This window comes from Falco punctatus (genome assembly GCF_963210335.1).
Source record: "Falco punctatus genome assembly, chromosome: 11".
NCBI classification, from domain to species: domain Eukaryota; kingdom Metazoa; phylum Chordata; class Aves; order Falconiformes; family Falconidae; genus Falco; species Falco punctatus.
In genome coordinates, this window is record NC_137591.1 from 29,452,496 (window position 1) to 29,469,852 (window position 17,357).

The window sequence follows — 17,357 nt, forward strand, 5'->3', positions numbered from 1 at the left end:
AAGCAAGGAACGGCTGCTCAGGGCATTCCAGGTCTACTCCTAAGCGCTGCCCTCTCCACCATTGAACACCCAGCCTTACTTAAGGCTCCGCCAAGTGTTTGCACGGCTGCTGAAGCTCAACCACTTCACATGCCCTGCTTCGGGCCTCGGTCCGAAATCAGGGGAAAAGCAATTGTGCAATACCATGATCAAACATTCCTCTCCAAAGCTGTTGAATAAGCTCTCCCCAAAGCAGGCTTCAGCTGCTCCCTTGATGTTTCCCAGTGTTTACTGTTGCTACGGGACAATCGCCGGATTCGCCCCCCGGGCCTCCAGCCTGCTTTACCTTATCGAGTTGGGACACAACCTCCCACAGGAGGGAATGCAACACCGAGAGCTCTCTGCCCAGGTCGATGTAGCCCTCAAATCCAGGCATGTTTGAGATGGTATCTGGATTAGAGATCTCCAGGAGAAAACGCTTCATTCCTCCCCACTCGTGTTCCAAGAAGTCATTCATGAAGGCCATATATTCCTCCTTATTACCGAACCTGCAAGAAACAGGGGGGGTGGGGTGGGGACGGGGGACGGTGCCAGGACCCCGTCAATAACCTCCATGCAAAATACAGAGCCCAAGTGCTTACAGACAATTACTTAAGTGCTTAACTTTAGAACTGCCTTTCTGAGGTCTGGGAGAAAAAAACCTGGATAATTTAAGAGGTTCATTGCTTTCTTGGAATTATTTAAATACTAGTAATTTACTGTTCATACTATGATCAAGGGAACAACACATCTTCCCCCGCCCGCCCCCGCCAGACACCCTTTTCTCTCCTTCTCTGCATCTCCTCCCCTGTAAAGGACATGCCGTGCCGTCTGTACCATTCAGTTGGAAATTTTGGGGGAAGAAAGGAGGAAAATCATGATCCTTGGTGGGAACGGACTTCTTTTCTTTTGAAATCGCATACACACTGACATGCTAATGGACGACTCCTTGATTTTATACTGTGTTCCCTCTACCGGATTCAACACAGCCCAAATCTGCACGTGAAAAGGAGAAGGTACCTAGTTCAGCACTGAGGTGTCTCAAGGGGAACAGAGTTCACATATAAGTGAGAAGTTTCCTACTTTCCCAGAGCTGACTTCAGCTTGCCAGAGGATCAGCTGCCTCCCAAAGCAGGGCTCGCCTTGCTCTATAGCAGCCCGCAGCGACCTGCACCCCTAAAAGCACAGACTTCAATTTGATTGCCACCACCTACTTAGCAAAATTGGCAAGATTCTGAATGACTTTCGCGATAAGCGTGAGCGTGCGAGATGTCTGGTCGTCGGGATACTCCTGCATGAGGCTGAAGAGGCTGGGGGACATGATAGCGGGACAGAGGAAGCGGAGGAAGAGGGAGGCACTGATCAGGCGCTCGCTGATGTCCTGTTTGCCCCTGCTCAGGCACTGCTGCTTCCAAGATGCAAACACTTCCTTCAGCTCACGAGGGAACACGCTGAAAAACAATAAAGCAAGAAATAAAATTTGTACGGGCAATGAGATGCAACAAGTTGAACTGGTGATCGATCACTCAGAAATAATTACTGGAGGGGAACATCAGCTTCTTCTCCCATCCCACCCCCCCTTCTCCCCCTTTTCCCTCTCTAGGCTAGGAAATGTCATTACGTGTCTATTCTTAGATCCCCATTTAATCTGGTGATACTTAAGCAGTCTTTGAAGCATCCCTTGTTCATATATGTTAAGTGAAGCCGTTTTCAGACACACTGATTTGCAAGCTAAGAACTGCTTATCCATCGCTACCCTGGAGCAAACAGCGGGTTAGAATATTAAAAACAAACTGAACCAAACCCATCTCCATAATTGAAATTTTTATTTCGCTTGTTAAGCTCTCTCAGTGCTTCATTCTGAAGCAGAAAGGCCCTCCTTTAGTACTGCTCTGAAACAAAGATGAATAGAAATCTCTCTGCCAACGTTTCCTCCCTGTGATCTCCTGCTCAATTCTACAGATGTAAAGGGTCTGAAAGTTTTCTATACGCATCAAAACTTTCAGCTTTTCATCCCAAGTTCAAGCTAAGCTGTTATCTTCTCACTTTATTCCCTCCTTATTTAGTCACAGCTCAGTCTGTGTTCCCTTGGCAGAGTATTTCAGCAGAAGCTCCTGGCAGGTACGGTGTGTGGGACTGGAACCCTTCAATTCGCACACAAGTGCCACCTGCAATATGCTGTCACACGTAGGAAGAAGGTAGCGAGGAAAGGAAATTAAGGCAGTCTCACAAGATAGATGGGTCTATGCTATTTCCCTAGACAACTGCTGTGTTCTCATCCTCTGAGAAGGAATGGGCACCCTCTAAGCCTATGACTTAATGGAGGAGGAGGGGAGGGAAGATGCCTCACCAGTAAGAATTGATAATCTTGCAGAAGGCCAGCTCACAACACATTTTCAGGTTGCTCTGATGATCTGCTAATTCACTGGATGAACATTTGCTGGGATCCACTTCACAGTTTTCATCTGACTCATACAAAGCCTTGATAAACTCCCCTGGACAAAGGGAAGAGGGTGACAAAACCAGGGTAGTTAGATGAAAAGCCTCCTTGATACACCTTTAAATCCTGCTTATACCTTTCCTTATGCCCTTTCCTCAGCAACAGCGTCTTCTGTTCCCTGTGTCTGCCATACAGCCTCCAGACACCAGATGTTGGGGACACGGCTTCCCAGGTCTTTCAGAACAGAGCACTCGCCGTACCAGATCAGACGACCGGTGTTCTGACGCTTCAGCCTCCCGTGCCCTCGCTGCCCCCACATACAGGTGCAGTAACAGGATGGCTTTGCTTACAAACCCTGCAGACACCTCACTTACAGCCTAAAGAATAGGATTTGACTTTTTATTCAAATTGTATTATCCACTATAAAATTATCCACAGTCTTAGAAATGAAGCTGTGCTCTTTTGTCTTCATAATTTCCCCAGGAAATGCACTTGATGATGCTATTTGCTTTTATTATTTCTAAATTTACCTTTTTTTAAAATTTTAAAAAGCGTCACCTTGCTCTTGAATACGAGTAATACCTGAGCGCTAGCTAGATACTGCTGATTTTCTCAACCTCTTTTATCAACCTCTTACAACACTTTTAGACTTGCGTGTCTCAAAATCCTTTGCATTTCTGTCATCCTCCTCTTGCAGCATCCCAACAGCAATGGGACACATAGAAAACCAGACAAAGTTTCCTTTGCTTGACACACTGGAATGAACTACTTACTACTTTTCCTTCTACATATGCTAGCACACCAAGTGATTTCTCAACTGCCCTTCACTAGGAAAAACTCTTTATTCATTCATTTAATGATGCAAAGTCTTTTAAGTTCATCTCCTCAAATGATCTTGCTGGCTTCGAGCTAACGCCACAAGGTTTGTTTGCACAAAAGGGTTTTGGTTTTTTGTCTGCCTTTTCATAAAAACCCTTAAACACCTCCCACCCCCTCTCCCCAAACCTTAAGTCAGCAGTGTTCTTGCAAGCAAAGCAGGCAGCACATTTTCTTAAGCTTTGTTTTTTATTGGGGTCCAAGAAATTTCTGCTGAGGGCATCTAGATCGCTTATTTGCAAAACTCTCAGCATCAGTTCTGTTGATCCAATTCTGTTTTAACTGTTGTTTACCGGATAATTTTTTTCCCCTTAAATACATTTGAACCTTACTCTTCGTGGTCCACAAGACCCTGCCTTAATCATATATTAAGATGCTCTGGCAGATGTATTAAATAGCTAACACCAAGCGGAATGTCGTTAATCCTTTCAAAGAACAGGGCATCAGAGGAAAATGACATTTAAAACTTGACAAAGAATTAGGCGGGTGTATTGTCACGAGCAACCTTGCCCTGAGCTACAGACAAGCTGGATGACCTTAGCGGGATCTTCCATCTCTCACATCTGTGATTTACAATCTTATCACTCAGCTTTAAATGATGTATTGGAAGTCATTATTTTTATGTAATTACTGCACATTAAGAGACTTGCAGTCAAATGTAATATACTGGTCCCACAGCTGATCGTTCAGTCTGCTGAAAAGCACAGCTCCGAGTAACACGCTGCTCATTTCTCCACACCAAGCAAGAGCCTAGGACTGTGACTTCTGCTCCGCGGTTCCACCCATGAGGATAAAACTACCAGAACAGGCTCATGACACTTAAGAAGCGGACAAAATGCACATAATCACAGACCTGACTGTACTGACCCTTGGAGCACTAATTTAGCCAACTACCTCCTTGATGGCTTGCCAGCATCTGGGATTGCTGAGGACAAGCGAGACTGCTGGGAAAGCAAGCTGCTTGCATTTGTGTGTGTGTGTGAAAGGATGTGGTGTGGGACTTGGCTTTGGCTTCATCTTGTTTCTCTTGTATCAATTTCCAAAGCTTTCTTCATCCAAGAAACAGGGGGATGGGTGGCTCATTGTGCAATCGTGGGTGACAAGGATTGTGTGGAGCTGGTAAAAGCTAACTGTAGCCAGGCTGCGAGTTTCTTCGCAGTGTGCCTGTTTTTGGTCCTCTTCATTGCACTATTAGTTGCACGGACAGTAATTTCCAAAGCGGTGGCTTATGACTAGAGCAGAACCTTTTGGTGGAGAGGGGACAACAATATGATTATCAGAATCCACCCTGGCACGTAACCACGAACATGAACACCCTGCGGGGGGAACGGAGGAGGACAGCACAGGCTGGCCAGACAGTTTTAATGAGGTGGTGAATAAAGAGCGCTTTGGATAAACACAGGCAGGAGGCTCCCCAGACAGTCTGCATCTTGATCTCCTGCCCTGTGCTGCTCAGGAGCCCTGCAGCCTCGCTCCCTCTGGCTGTGTGCATCCAAGCACTTTTGTTGGGGCAAGGTGTCAGTTTGAAAGGTTAACACAAATGTTAATGAATTAATTGCTCCGTGGCAAAGGTAAGGGCTGAGCAAGTCCAAGGGTCACTCTGGAATGTGCCAGCATTACCAACAGTCGTAGCTGAAGCATCTGGACATTGGTTTTCTTGTACTACCTGTGTTCAACCCAAGCGCTAGGGTGGGCATCTCACACTTAACACGTGTCAACACCACAGCTAACATTTGCTGTTAGCTACGACAAGTGAAAGAGCCTGACCAGAGATGCTTTGGTTGTCAACCAGATACCCCTGAGTATATCTAACCCCCTAGGTGGTGGCACTTCAGCCTAAAGTGAGCGCAGGAGCGTCTCTAGCAGAGAAGATCAGTGAAATACACGCTTCACATTCATAACGCTTTCTGAAATCTCTACCTAATTTCGCATTGCGCATCACACCAGATTCACTTCTGACACCACGACACAAAGCACTGGTCTCTATCCCCACTGGTGAACCATATGTCAAAATCCCTTTGTTTTCTAAGCCTGTTCATATACCAGATGGAACAGTCACCGTTGCCCACACATCAATTGCAGTATTATACCTCTTTATCGCAACTAGACACACAAAAGAAAGTTACCCGGAAAAACATAACGTGGTGATAGAAACTTTAAGAGGGACTCAGCTGTATCAAATTAAGTTTGCCCTGCCTTGGGCGCTACTCCTGCAGGCACCCAAGGGCATCTCCCTCTGCGTGGGGGAAGGGCTTCAAGAGGAAGCCAGCATGTATTTTTCTATCTGGATACCAGGCACCTGGGCTGAGTGCTGAGGCAGCTCCTTCCCATCCCACATACCTAGACACACGAAGCACCAGTCATGTGGCAGACAGTTTGGGATTAGCCCCTGCAATGCAAACAGGTGACAGACAGGCACTTTCTTACCTAGCGCATCGTGAAGATACTTCTGCCCTACCAACTTCAGGTATTCCTCTATAGCTTTGGTAGCAAGCGTGTTCTCCCTGAAGATCAAGACATCATGTTCCCCACAACGATCTACCTCGGACATCACCAAATCCGTCAAGAAGTCCTGAAGAAAAAGGTCAAATGGCAAGAAGTTATTTTAACCAGACTCAGTCATGCCAGGCTAACTGCAGAAGCCAAGAAGGAAGGATAAACACGGGAGCGAAAGGATTACCGAAACAGTTGCTCAGCTTGGGACAATGGGTGTTGATGCTACATATAGTATGGGCCAAGCAAACAGCCAGGGCTCCTCTTGGATTTATTATACTTGTAAAATGATACAGATCACAAATTATAAAGGGAGAAGCAAAAGTCTCTAAAACCTTTACGGCCAAACTTGTGTTTCAGTTTAGATCCTGAACAGAACCCCTCCCCAGTTTGTCAGTGGCTTTGTATGCTTAAAGAAGCTGTGATATTATATTTATCTTTTAATGCTGAATATTCCATACAAACTTGGATTTAAACACCCAAAATGGAAGTTACGCAGAAGTTCTTATAGCTTGGTGAAGTTTAAATAAGAAGAATGGCTTATATAAATTAAATTCACAAGCCAAAAGTGGTTCAAGATTTGGGAAAAAAGTTAACGTACTTGCTGTGGATCTACATGGCTTCACTTGAACTACATTCAAATGCCTGGGCAGCAGCTATCAGCAAGTCTTGGCTACAGCGAATAACCTCTTGATACAGGGTCTAATTCTACAGTAATACTTATTTCCTGAGTGATAACTTCATGTGAATCAAGGACACTCAGCATTTCACAAGAAATACTTGGTTGTTTGCAAGATCCAATTTCAGCCACTATAAAGTTCTCCAAGAGAGGAAGCATATTTCTCCTTTTATTTTATTTTTTTTTTTAACTGCTACAAAACAATAAAAAGGAACCTCCAAAAGCCAAAACCAAACCACCACCCTGAATTAGGGCTGAGTGATAAATGTGACTTGCTGGTTCTGCTGCAAACAGCAGCACCCTCCAAACAGCTCGAAGAGTGCTGTAGCAGGGTTTCATAACCCCATTAACTGCAGAAGCCATAATGCACTGCCTGCACACGACTGTAAAATACGTGGAACAAATTATATATGATAAATATAGATCAAAAATGCATCTAGTACTCTTGGTTTTTTCAATCCACTATTGCTGTTTCTTTTCAGCAAAATCTGAGAGAGTAATTTTTCACCTGGTAGAAACTGGGAACATCCAGCTGCATCTCCACCGATACAGGGAGAACTGGAAACATACTGTCTTTGCAGCTTTGGGTTATGGCAGCCTAGACTGCTCAACACCTCCAGTAAACAGAGGTCCAAATGTTCAGGCAACAGAAAAACGACGCTGTAACGCTAAGTTATCTACCCGTTGCAGCTAGTACTGCGGGAGTCCAGAACCTGTTTTCCAGCAGGATTTCAACACAGCCCTACAGAAGCTGTCTCAGCTACCAGCTTCTCTCAATCGACAAGTGACTTGGTAAGGAACGAGGTCCTATCACACACACTGTCACAGAGCACGAGCCCTCCCGAGACGTGTGGCAAGGGGAGAACAGTAGAGAGTGGATACGACTATGCCAACACGAAAGGATCTTTTTGGAACAGTTAAATTAGGCTGACCCTTGGATGTTGCTTATGGCCACCCTTCTGCATCTCTTACTCTCTAACTTGTGCTTGGTTGTGCTTAACTTGCTCTAGCTGGCATTACTGGAAGAAGCTGACTCCAGCTCGGTACTACTCACACACCCACTTGACAGGCAGCATCCTGATAAATCAATGCTTATTAATGCTTCTCAGAATTTCCCAAGACCTACAGGATTATTCTCCCACGATCTATTATAAGAAACTGAGGATCGCTCCAACTGCTGCCTCACAGAGACCCATCGGTGTGCACCAATTCCTACTAACATCCTTGGGGCAGGTGGGACCATCATTAACCGAGTATAGATTCTCCAAACGGCTGTTCAAATGCTGACTGAATCAATGTCAGCATTGACTAGCTGACTTAGCACCCTGCTACTCATTGTAGCAGAGATTTATTTACAGAAGTAATTCTCTGGTTTACCAATCTCTTGCTTACTTATCTCTTATCCTGTATCGTGATTTTAGAAATACAGAAAAGGTTCCTGAGTGAACCTCTCTGAAGTTCTCTGAAGAACCACACGGCAGTGCAGGTCCTCATTTTTAGAATAACACGAAGACAGGATAATAATATATAGTCCTCCTACTTGCACTATGTACACAGCACCTTTAATCTTTGTCTTCTCTCTCATTCATTGTTGGTACTGTGCCTGTCTACATGCCCTCCCAGTAGATGCAATTGCCCAAGTCTCTTCAAAGACTTCCAAGACCTTTTTCTTAGCCTTACCCCATCAGGCACCTTCTGCTGCTGCTTATGGTCGTGGGCTTCCTAGTTTCTAGCTGAAAAGGTATCACCTGCCAGCAGTGAGAGGGAGTCGTTTTGACCGGAGGTTTTTCTTACCTTAGCTCTCCCAGTGCTCTGCAGGATGTGCACCAAAGCACAAGCCATCTCCTCCTTGTTCCTGACGCTGATCACAGGTTCCAGCACAGAGCACAACATGGTGTAGTTGCTAGTAACAAACTCTGCAAATTCTTTGTACTGCTCCATGGGCAAGATGGTGATGGTCTGGTAACGGGATTTTATTCGAATGGAAGGTCCCCCCGATTTCCCTTTGTTGGGTGTAGGTGTGCTGACTGGGTACCATTTTTCCACGAACTGGCGCCCGGTTACACTAGCCATGGGAATGTTGACCAGGCCTACGTAATTGTTCTTGTCCTTTTTCTTCTTCTTCTCCACGTCCTTGTAGATGTGAACTGTGATGCTGTGAAGAGGAGGAAGCCCGCAGAACTCAAAGTGCTCTCCCCAGAAAATGTTATCTGCTTTTGTTTTGCTGGTGGTGCGGGCAAAGAGAGTGTCATCAAGGCACAGCTCACAGAAGTATTTCTTCTTGGGGGCCAGGTCCTTTGCCTCAATGATCCAGAGGCGGAGCACATTTTCAGCTCGACGGCAGTTGTCCTGTGCAGAAGAAAGAGCTCAGCTTTCATTCAAAAATCCCTAAAAATTGACTAATTTGTCCTCTAAAGGAGCAACAAAGGGCTGCCTTTTGTGCCCAAGGCAGGGACAGAGTCAGAATTCAGAATCAGATTCTTTGATTTTCAGAGATTCAGAATCTCTAGAAAACCAGACATTTTCTAAAATAGAGGCAAAGGGCTGTATTCTGTACGTCAAAGGTGGGGACGAGAACATTTTGCTTCTCAAAACACTGTATTTGAAACGCATTAGAAAACAAACACTCTGCACAGGAGCCCCTCCAAAGCTGCCAGCCTGGTGTGACACACGATATTGTTGACTCTTGCGAATTAGCTCCCAGAGCACTCGCTGTTGGCCTCTCCCTCGAAGGTTACTAGTATGCCAGCTACGGAGGTGACCTATCAAATATTTCTAGCTGATCAATAACTTGACCTCTCTTCTCACTCCGCCTCAAACTCCTTTTGGTTCCACCACCCGCCCCCCCCCCCCCCCCCCCCCGCCCAAAACTGTGCCCCCACAGTAAACCATGAAACCTAGGAAGCCACGTCCCATCCTTCTGAGACACACGGTATCAGAAACCCAGCCTGAAACACCAGCAGGCACCGGGGCAGGGATCAGGAAGCACGCCGACAAGTAGTTATTCATTAAAGGTTTGACCTACTGCACTCACTAAAATAGTACACAGCAGCTTTTGAGACACTGACGAGTGGACATCTCCCCAGACTACATTAATTGAGGATGCATCTGTGGGAAGCCCTGGTAGGCTGCACTTAAATCCAATCATGCCATCTCCATCCCCCCAGTAAACTGATTGCTGCAGTTTCTATTACCTTATTCGGCTGCACCGTCCTACGTAGGTTTTCCATCCACTTGTCCCTCTCTGCTGCGGAGGAACAACTGAAGCATTTACTGCCGCTAGAGTAGGTCACCTGGAACACACAAACAACAGGCTGAGTTCAGGCAAGCCTAGGAGACACTTAAGAGGCTGCAAAAGACAGGAAGGCAGATACACACAGCTTGAGCAGCAAAGTAAATATGAAAGAGGCAAGAAAAACAATATGGGAGCCTAGAAGGCAGAGAGGTTAAAAGGCCCACAAAACGCAGAGAGAAAAAAAAGTCAGTTCAAATTAATATAAAAACACATGAGAAGCACCAGAGGCTCCTCTTAAAGACTTTTAAACCAGGCTTTAATCAACCAGTTAGTTTATTTTTTTAAAAACACTTGTTAATTGATCCATAGCTATTAAATGCTTGCAGTTTTCCCTGGTAAGTCCCAGAGGCAGATGATTTGGTTACTAACAGTGTAAAGAGAGACAGAACTAACAATGTATTAATATAAGGCAAAACACACTGACAATGGTGTCTTCAGTAAATACAAAATATTTCCAAGGGTCCATACATACAGCAACAGTCTAAAACAAACCGAAGGAGTTGTGCTCTGCTCCGGCCCTGACACTTGATGCCATACACAACGCTGCTTTCACGCAGGAGGGAACCACCTGGGTTTCTTTCACTTCTATGTGGCCTGACAAGCTTGGTTTACTCTTTCCATTCATTTGTGCACACAATTAAAAAGCAGTTTGAAGCAACAGCCTCAGAGCTAAGTCACTGCCAGTTTTCTCACTCAACTCTCCAGACCTAGGCAAGCTGGAAAGCCCTTCCAACCAGAAGAACGAGACTGAAGCGAACAGGAACAGCTCCTGGATACATCCCGGGGGAGAAGAGCCAGATACGCTGGTTTTCTGCCAGAGCAGTTTTCCAGGTTGTAAAACAGATCTTTGTTCCAGAAGTTTAGATGCATCTGACTAATCCTGCTGAAGACAGACTGGCACCCACCCCTGCCACGATAGATTACGACGGCCTTAGATGCATCCAAATAGCACACACGAACATGCTGCTGGTCCTGCAAGGTCAGGACTGTGCTCAGCCAGCCTGTTTCTGAAACAAAACCAGGAGCCGTGTAGTGCTGAGCCGCAGTCTGGGCTGAAACAAGAGGATCTTTGCATCCACAGTGCAACGGATGCATCTGCAGTTACTGGAGCTTTTCCTTTCGCAACTGGAAAGCAGGCTGAGCTAATGGAAGGGGGCTCTGACTGGAAATCCCATTTCTCAGTTACGGTATATTTTCTAAATTTGATTTTAGGTGAATTTGGAGAGGATGAATACACAGCTTATCAGCAATGGTATGTTTCAACCATACATTTGCATGCAAACTACAAATGCTTAGGTATTTATCAAATTAAAGAGATTTTTTTCAATTAGAAGACGCGGTAATTGAGAAAGATTTCTCTCCATGGAGAGGCTGATGCCATTAGCCTCAAGGACTTGGAAATGGCATGCTGGTTAGACAGCCCCCACCCAAACCTCGGGATAGCAGCGGCTGCCAATCTGTTCTCCAATTACAAAGTCCCAGAACAGCGAACCCGCAAGGACTGAGACCGACTGACAGCATCTAATCGGCAGCGTGTTTGGAGAGCCTTCTTTACCTCAAAGCAGAAGTCTTGTCCAAGGATACTGCTGTGAAGTGGTTTGACAAAGACTTTTTCTTCTGACCCAAGATCCAGGGCCTCCACGGCGCTGCCTGGGCTCAGTAAAGACTCGTGGGAACGGGACTCTTTCAGCTTCGGCAATCCTCGTGACCTGCAGGAGAGCGAGGGGGAAAGGAAACATCATTTTTTTTCCTCAAAATTACCACAAGAGCTGGCAAGATCCCAGAGAAAGCTGCAACTTGGTGGTGTTGCTTCGGAGCAACTTCTACAATTAGTCTGTCAGCCTTATGAAAATAACATCAGGCTGGTAATCCCAGACTCCTAAGGAAATATCCAGCTACACCAGCCTAGGAAGTCCACTCCCACCAACCTAGAAATTGGAGCTGCCGAGCCATCAGTGAAAGAACAGCAGCACACCAAAAAGTGCAGAACTTAACTGCTGAAATTTAAAGAAAAGCCATAGATACGTTTGGATATGTTACTGAGAAGATTTACTGCTGTCTAGATTACCAAATAAACGTTGCGTATTAAGAGCAAAAATCACACCAATCTCTAAGCCAATGCAAAATGATAGCTACTCTCATTAGAGATGACACTCCGTCCCACAATACACTTGATTTTTCATAAAATTCAAAGCCTTTACACTCAAGTCAAATACACGAATAATTTCCCACTTCACAATGCTCAAGTCAGTTACCTTATACACAAAATTTAAATTTTGCATTTTCTTCTTCAGTTGCTTCTTCCAGTTTTAACAGTTTCCAATTTTTTTTTTTTGTTGACACCTCCATTCTCTTTTAACGTCCCCTCACTAACACGTACCGCTTCTTCTCAGCCCTCTGCCCTGTAAATCCCTGAGCTTCACCTGAGCTGGCACCTCCCAAGTTCACAGCACCTTTTCACCAAGGCAGTCTTCTCTTTGCCCCCACCGGTTTTCGAGTACTTCTCCAAGACATTCCCCTGCCTCCGCTATGCCGTCGCTTTTTGTGACCAACAGCCACGGCATAAAACGCACTCCAACACGTTCTGTACGCTCCCAATTCGATTCAATCCAGCATTTGTGCATAGCAGGGAGCTCTGCTGTCAGACAGCATTCTAAAACGTGCTCCGTTCATAGGTGACAGTGGTTTCACCTGTGCTCCTTTACCTCCAAACTGACACCTCGACTACACGCTTCTGCAATCAAGTCTTGTGACTTGACCTCCAGGCACAACCAGCACTTCTATACTTCAGAAAGCAAACACGACGCGCACACGCATCTTGTTTTTCCTCCAGCTGGAACTTGGTCAAGGCCTTCACAGATGACCAACAAGGAGGAAGAGCACAGAGTCCCGGCTTAGCAGAGAAGGAGCTGTTTCTTTAGGTTTTGTTAAGATACCGAGGCTCGTGCTGGTCCCTACGCCTGTTCTGTGTTCCATGAAAGCGTGTCCATAAATACGGCTGTACACCCAGCAAGGAAGGCTGAGCACGAGGAACAGATGTGAAAGTAGAAAGGCATCAGTTGTCTACACGTTACGCAGAGAAAAGTGAAGCTCTGAAACGATGCTCTCTCTCCTGTGTTTGTTTTCACAGTGTATCTTCTACTATTCAACTTCGAGTATCAAACAGAAAATGTTTAAAAATAATATATTTATGGAGGAGTAAAAACCACAGCTACCTCCAAGAGCTTCCTTAATTTTGAAAAATAAGTATTTTTGTATACCTCCTTCACATATCTTATACAAAAAAAAGTCCTCGCGTTTTCTATTCTTAGCAAAATCAAATCCCTCCTATCCTTGCGCAATTCTGTGGGGTAACAGAGAGGAAAAAAAAAATAACCCCGACAAATATTTGGAAAAGGCATCTTCAGTACTACTAAGGCTGCTTAACAAAAACCTGGGTATCACGAAGGATACATGTAAAGCAACAAGCAGAGCTCATTTGACTGCTCTTTTGTACAAAACAAAACGCCGAAGGTATCCTAGTAGATTCACATATGATAAGATCTATTAAACAGTAAGGGAGAACTTTGTTCCCATTTAATATATTGGATGACCTAAGTGCAGGCAGCAGAAACCTTTCATAAAAGGAATATTACAAAGACATTGATTTCAAATGCAAAACAGCAGCCCCGGTACAAACGCGTTGGCTGCACTGTGCATGCTTTGTTATAACAGGTTACAGCAGCAGCTGCTCCAACGCAAACCTAAAACCTCAGCCCTGTATAATTGAACACTCGCTGCAGTGAAGGTAGGGCAAGTCTAAAATAAACACACCACAATACACCGCTTTAATATCATCTCTGCAAATCCTCTCTAATTTCTCCTCTCAAGAAAGCACTGCTGAGGTCACTTGGCTTCTGTCCCTTGCCCAAACTCTCAGCAATTCCAGTCCTAACAAAGTACTTTGGTGCACAGCGGAGGGGAGCTGGCTGGGAGCCTGCAGCCAACTCCCGCCTTAGCTCCTTGTCAGGGAAGGAAAGCATGGAGTGGTCACAAAGCAGGGGAAAAGTAGGGAAAGAAAAATAATTACCAGGTAAAGGAGAAAGAAAAAAAGAGATTTTACAAATCCCAGTTAAGCAGCGGCTGCGCTCGGAGTAAGGCAAATCAAGCAGACCTACATGAAACAATCGTACAGCCACTTAGCAGCGCAGCCCCAAATCATAGCGGTGCCACATGTCACAGCCCTCCCTTGCCAGCTCCGTTCTCTGGGCTACATCTCAGACAGTAAATCCTGCCGGGAGAGGAAGAAAGGCACAGATATCCAGGAGGAGTTCTTCCTCAAGCCTTAGGTTACACATTTCAGGTGAGCATCATGCCAGGCAGATACGCTGGGACAAGAAGAAGAGTCACAGCTGCGCGGCGATGGAAATCTCTCTCCTCACCGGCTGTGCTCCCACCCGGCCCCACGGGTGACACCACCAGGCTCCCGGCTGCGTGTCACCATGGTGCAGCCTCCCGTAAGGAGATTAGGGGGGCCAGCAGACGCGGCAAAGGTGACCTTTCCAGAAAGAAAGAAGTCCCTCCTCTTCTTTCCCTATCAAGACCCGGACAGTTAAAGAGAGCGAGAGCAAGGGAGGCATCTCCCCAGCATGCCTGCGCACAGCTCTGGGGACAGGGTGTGGGCACAGGCAGGCAGGCACAGCCATCGTACCCCGTGCCTCTGCAGCCCGTCTCGCAGGCTACATCTTTCAGTAGCATCTAGTCTGCTTCACTGCTCTTCTAACGAGTTAGCTTTGCACGTCTTGTTGGGCTGCAGATCAGCTGGAGCACGGCTAGTTTCCTTGACTCACAGTCCTGGGGCAGAGGAAGGTCTATCTGTTTGAGCGGTCCCTCGAAGTTACCGTATTTAAAACAGCACAATGAAACGATTAAGTGGCTTAGAATTGGCACTTTATTATCCATAAACACCATGGCAGTGTCGTAAAGTTGTTGGTTAGATGCAACCACATGCATTTCCAAACGCAAGTACATGCATTTGTAAGCACCGTGGTATATATTTGATCTATTGATAGATCTGCAAAGCAAATCATTGACTTGTGCCTAAATCAGCAGCGTCCCAATCAATACAGGCAATAATTATGCAGAAATAATAGTCTTCTTCTGCTTTAAAACCTCATCTGATATTCTGAAGCTTTAAGTAACAATGAAAGAAAATTGCTTGCTGGCTTTCCTTCTGCATAGATGCCACTAACTTTCCAACGTCCAGCAAAGGGGCTAGATTAACAGAATCTTTCCTGTATTAGGTACGAAGCTACTGATAAAACGCATATTGCTTGGAGTCTCTGTTAAGAGAGAGGTAATCCCAGAGAAGCAGATTACTGTAAACAGGAAGATCACACATGCAAAAGGTGGGGGAAGGGTTGTTTGTACAAATCTGTTTCTGCTAAACAGCTCCATTAACAACACCAATCCTGTTTTAAATTACAATTAACCACCGATGATCAATTTTTTTTCCTGCTGCTTTTTCTTTCTACTACTGCAGGCAAGAAAAAAGATTGTAAAGGAACGACATACAATACAAGCTCAGAGCAAATAGCTACCAGCAGCACCAAACAATTCTTAGACAGGTATTCTCCATAATTTCTTTCCCATAGGAAAAGCAGGCGGAGGAAGAGCATGTCAGGGAACATTTTAAACTTCTCACCTCTTTTCACATGTTTTGGAGCACTGATCTTCAGAGCTGCATAATTTCCTTCTAAATCAGAGCCCAGGCAATGCCCCAAACCACTGGCCTGGCAGCATCACACCACTGCTACTGAAAAAGATCTCATCCACACCACCATCTTGCTGGCCCAGCCACAAGCTGAGCCTCTCTCCTTGCCCACCATAATTCAGTAATTTTCCACTACGGGAAGATTTTGGTTGTAAGCCGGGAACTAGCAACCTCTGTCTTTCAGTGGCTGCCCATGGCATACAGCTGCCTATTAGCCGACTTCTGTTATGTTCTCCTGTCTATAAGGCATGTAGGATAAAGGGTTAAAAATCCCAATTGCTCTGGTTATGAAGCTCTCCTGCAGATTTTGACCTATTTAAAAGCCAACCTACAAAGCACAAAAGACTTTCAATTACTGTGCTTACCAGGGAGAGCACTATATTGCTTGGAAAACAAGCCTGTGGACATCAATAATCAAAAACATTTTAAAAAAAAGTCTAGAAATGAACAACCAAGGAACAGAATCCCATAATCTGTTTCTTTTAGCGAACTGGTATGAAGGCAAAGAATTCTGAAAAGCATTTTTTGTTCAGCCCAAGCACCCGGCTAAAGCCATGCCTTCACTGGTCTTACGCGAAACTGTACGTCTGCATGCTTCAAATAATTCCAGCACAATACGCGTGTGTTGAGAGACACACCCCGAGATCAGAAAGCTGAATTCAATACTTAGCCACTCGCAAAGTCACAGGAGAGAGCTTGGACTGTAACGCAGTGAACTTTCTGCTCAGCGCTGGCCGACCTGGACCCTAACGTCGGCGACATCATCTGCAATACAGGTGCGCTCGAACCAGTGCTGCAGCATCAGGTTTCCCCATGCAAGTGTTCATTTTGCAGGCACCACACCCCACTTCATTTTCCAACTGCCAATTAGCAGAACATCCTATTACTTGGTCAACAATTCTACAAGTTTAACCAGTTTCATTATTAATTTTTCTTACAAATCATAAACTTAGGGTAGCTTATTTAGATGCAAGTTCTACTCCGCTGCAATTAAACGCTGGCTTTTTCCGAGCATGTTGCTTTAGCCTTCCGTTGAGATTCTGGTCCTTTCTTGCCAGGCCCTACCCAAAGCCTCATTGTCTGAATCCCGGTTTTGCAAAGCCCTTCCCTGCCTGCCTCCTCTCCCTACAGATCACAGCTTGTCTAACAGACACCTCATACGGCGCAGCCAAACAGGCTGCTGAATTTCACAGTGGTAGCATTCCCCTCACCCTACTGTAACCATGGCCTCTGCTATTAATGTTTCAAATTCTTTTGTTTTGCTGGACCAGAGATGCTTAACTGATTCTGTTTCATTTCACTGCTAAGCAATGTATAGGTGAACACAATGTGGAAGAGCCCGGGGTTTGCAGAAAAGCATCAGCCATGAAGAAGCGTGTTCTTATAAAGGGGTCAAGTGAGCGTGCAGGTGGGACAGAGGCATCTAACACCTAAGGTGAAAGTTTGTGACAACAGGCTTAACACTGAGAATCAGTTTTCAGTGAAAAACAAGCAACTGAATGAGGGTTGAAAAAAAACGGCTGAAAGAAATATGTTCACCAAAATAGGAGTGAGACGTCTCTCCGGAAACAAACCACTCCTCCCCTCTCCCCACACTCCAGTATGCAGATAGAAACAGATACGCTGAATGAATACAATCTCCGAGTGAGTCAAGCCTTAATAACGCGTTGTGTAACAAAGATTTTTATCCTTACGTCTAAATCAAGATGAAAATCACCACCCTTTTTTTGAAAACCGGTGTTAAGTTAAAATGAATGAATATGAAACACACAGCGAGATTTGCTTCTATTATTTATACGGTCTG

The 17,357-nt window shown here is 45.3% G+C and overlaps 1 protein-coding gene across 9 annotated transcripts in view; it reads right to left on the reverse strand.

Annotated features, from left to right (window-relative positions):
• The window catches only part of RASAL2 (RAS protein activator like 2), a 190,008-nt gene that overhangs the window by 20,347 nt on the left and 152,304 nt on the right, over window positions 1-17,357 (reverse strand). For all 9 annotated transcript variants that reach the window (XM_080406580.1, XM_080406582.1, XM_080406581.1 and 6 more), the window contains 7 exons: window positions 11,357-11,510; window positions 9,701-9,799; window positions 8,301-8,855; window positions 5,762-5,906; window positions 2,369-2,513; window positions 1,233-1,469; window positions 326-527 (listed from right to left, as the gene is read on the reverse strand). In XM_080406580.1, the coding sequence (XP_080262706.1) occupies window positions 326-527; window positions 1,233-1,469; window positions 2,369-2,513; window positions 5,762-5,906; window positions 8,301-8,855; window positions 9,701-9,799; window positions 11,357-11,510 (1,537 nt within the window). The remainder of the gene's footprint in view (window positions 1-325; window positions 528-1,232; window positions 1,470-2,368; window positions 2,514-5,761; window positions 5,907-8,300; window positions 8,856-9,700; window positions 9,800-11,356; window positions 11,511-17,357) is intronic.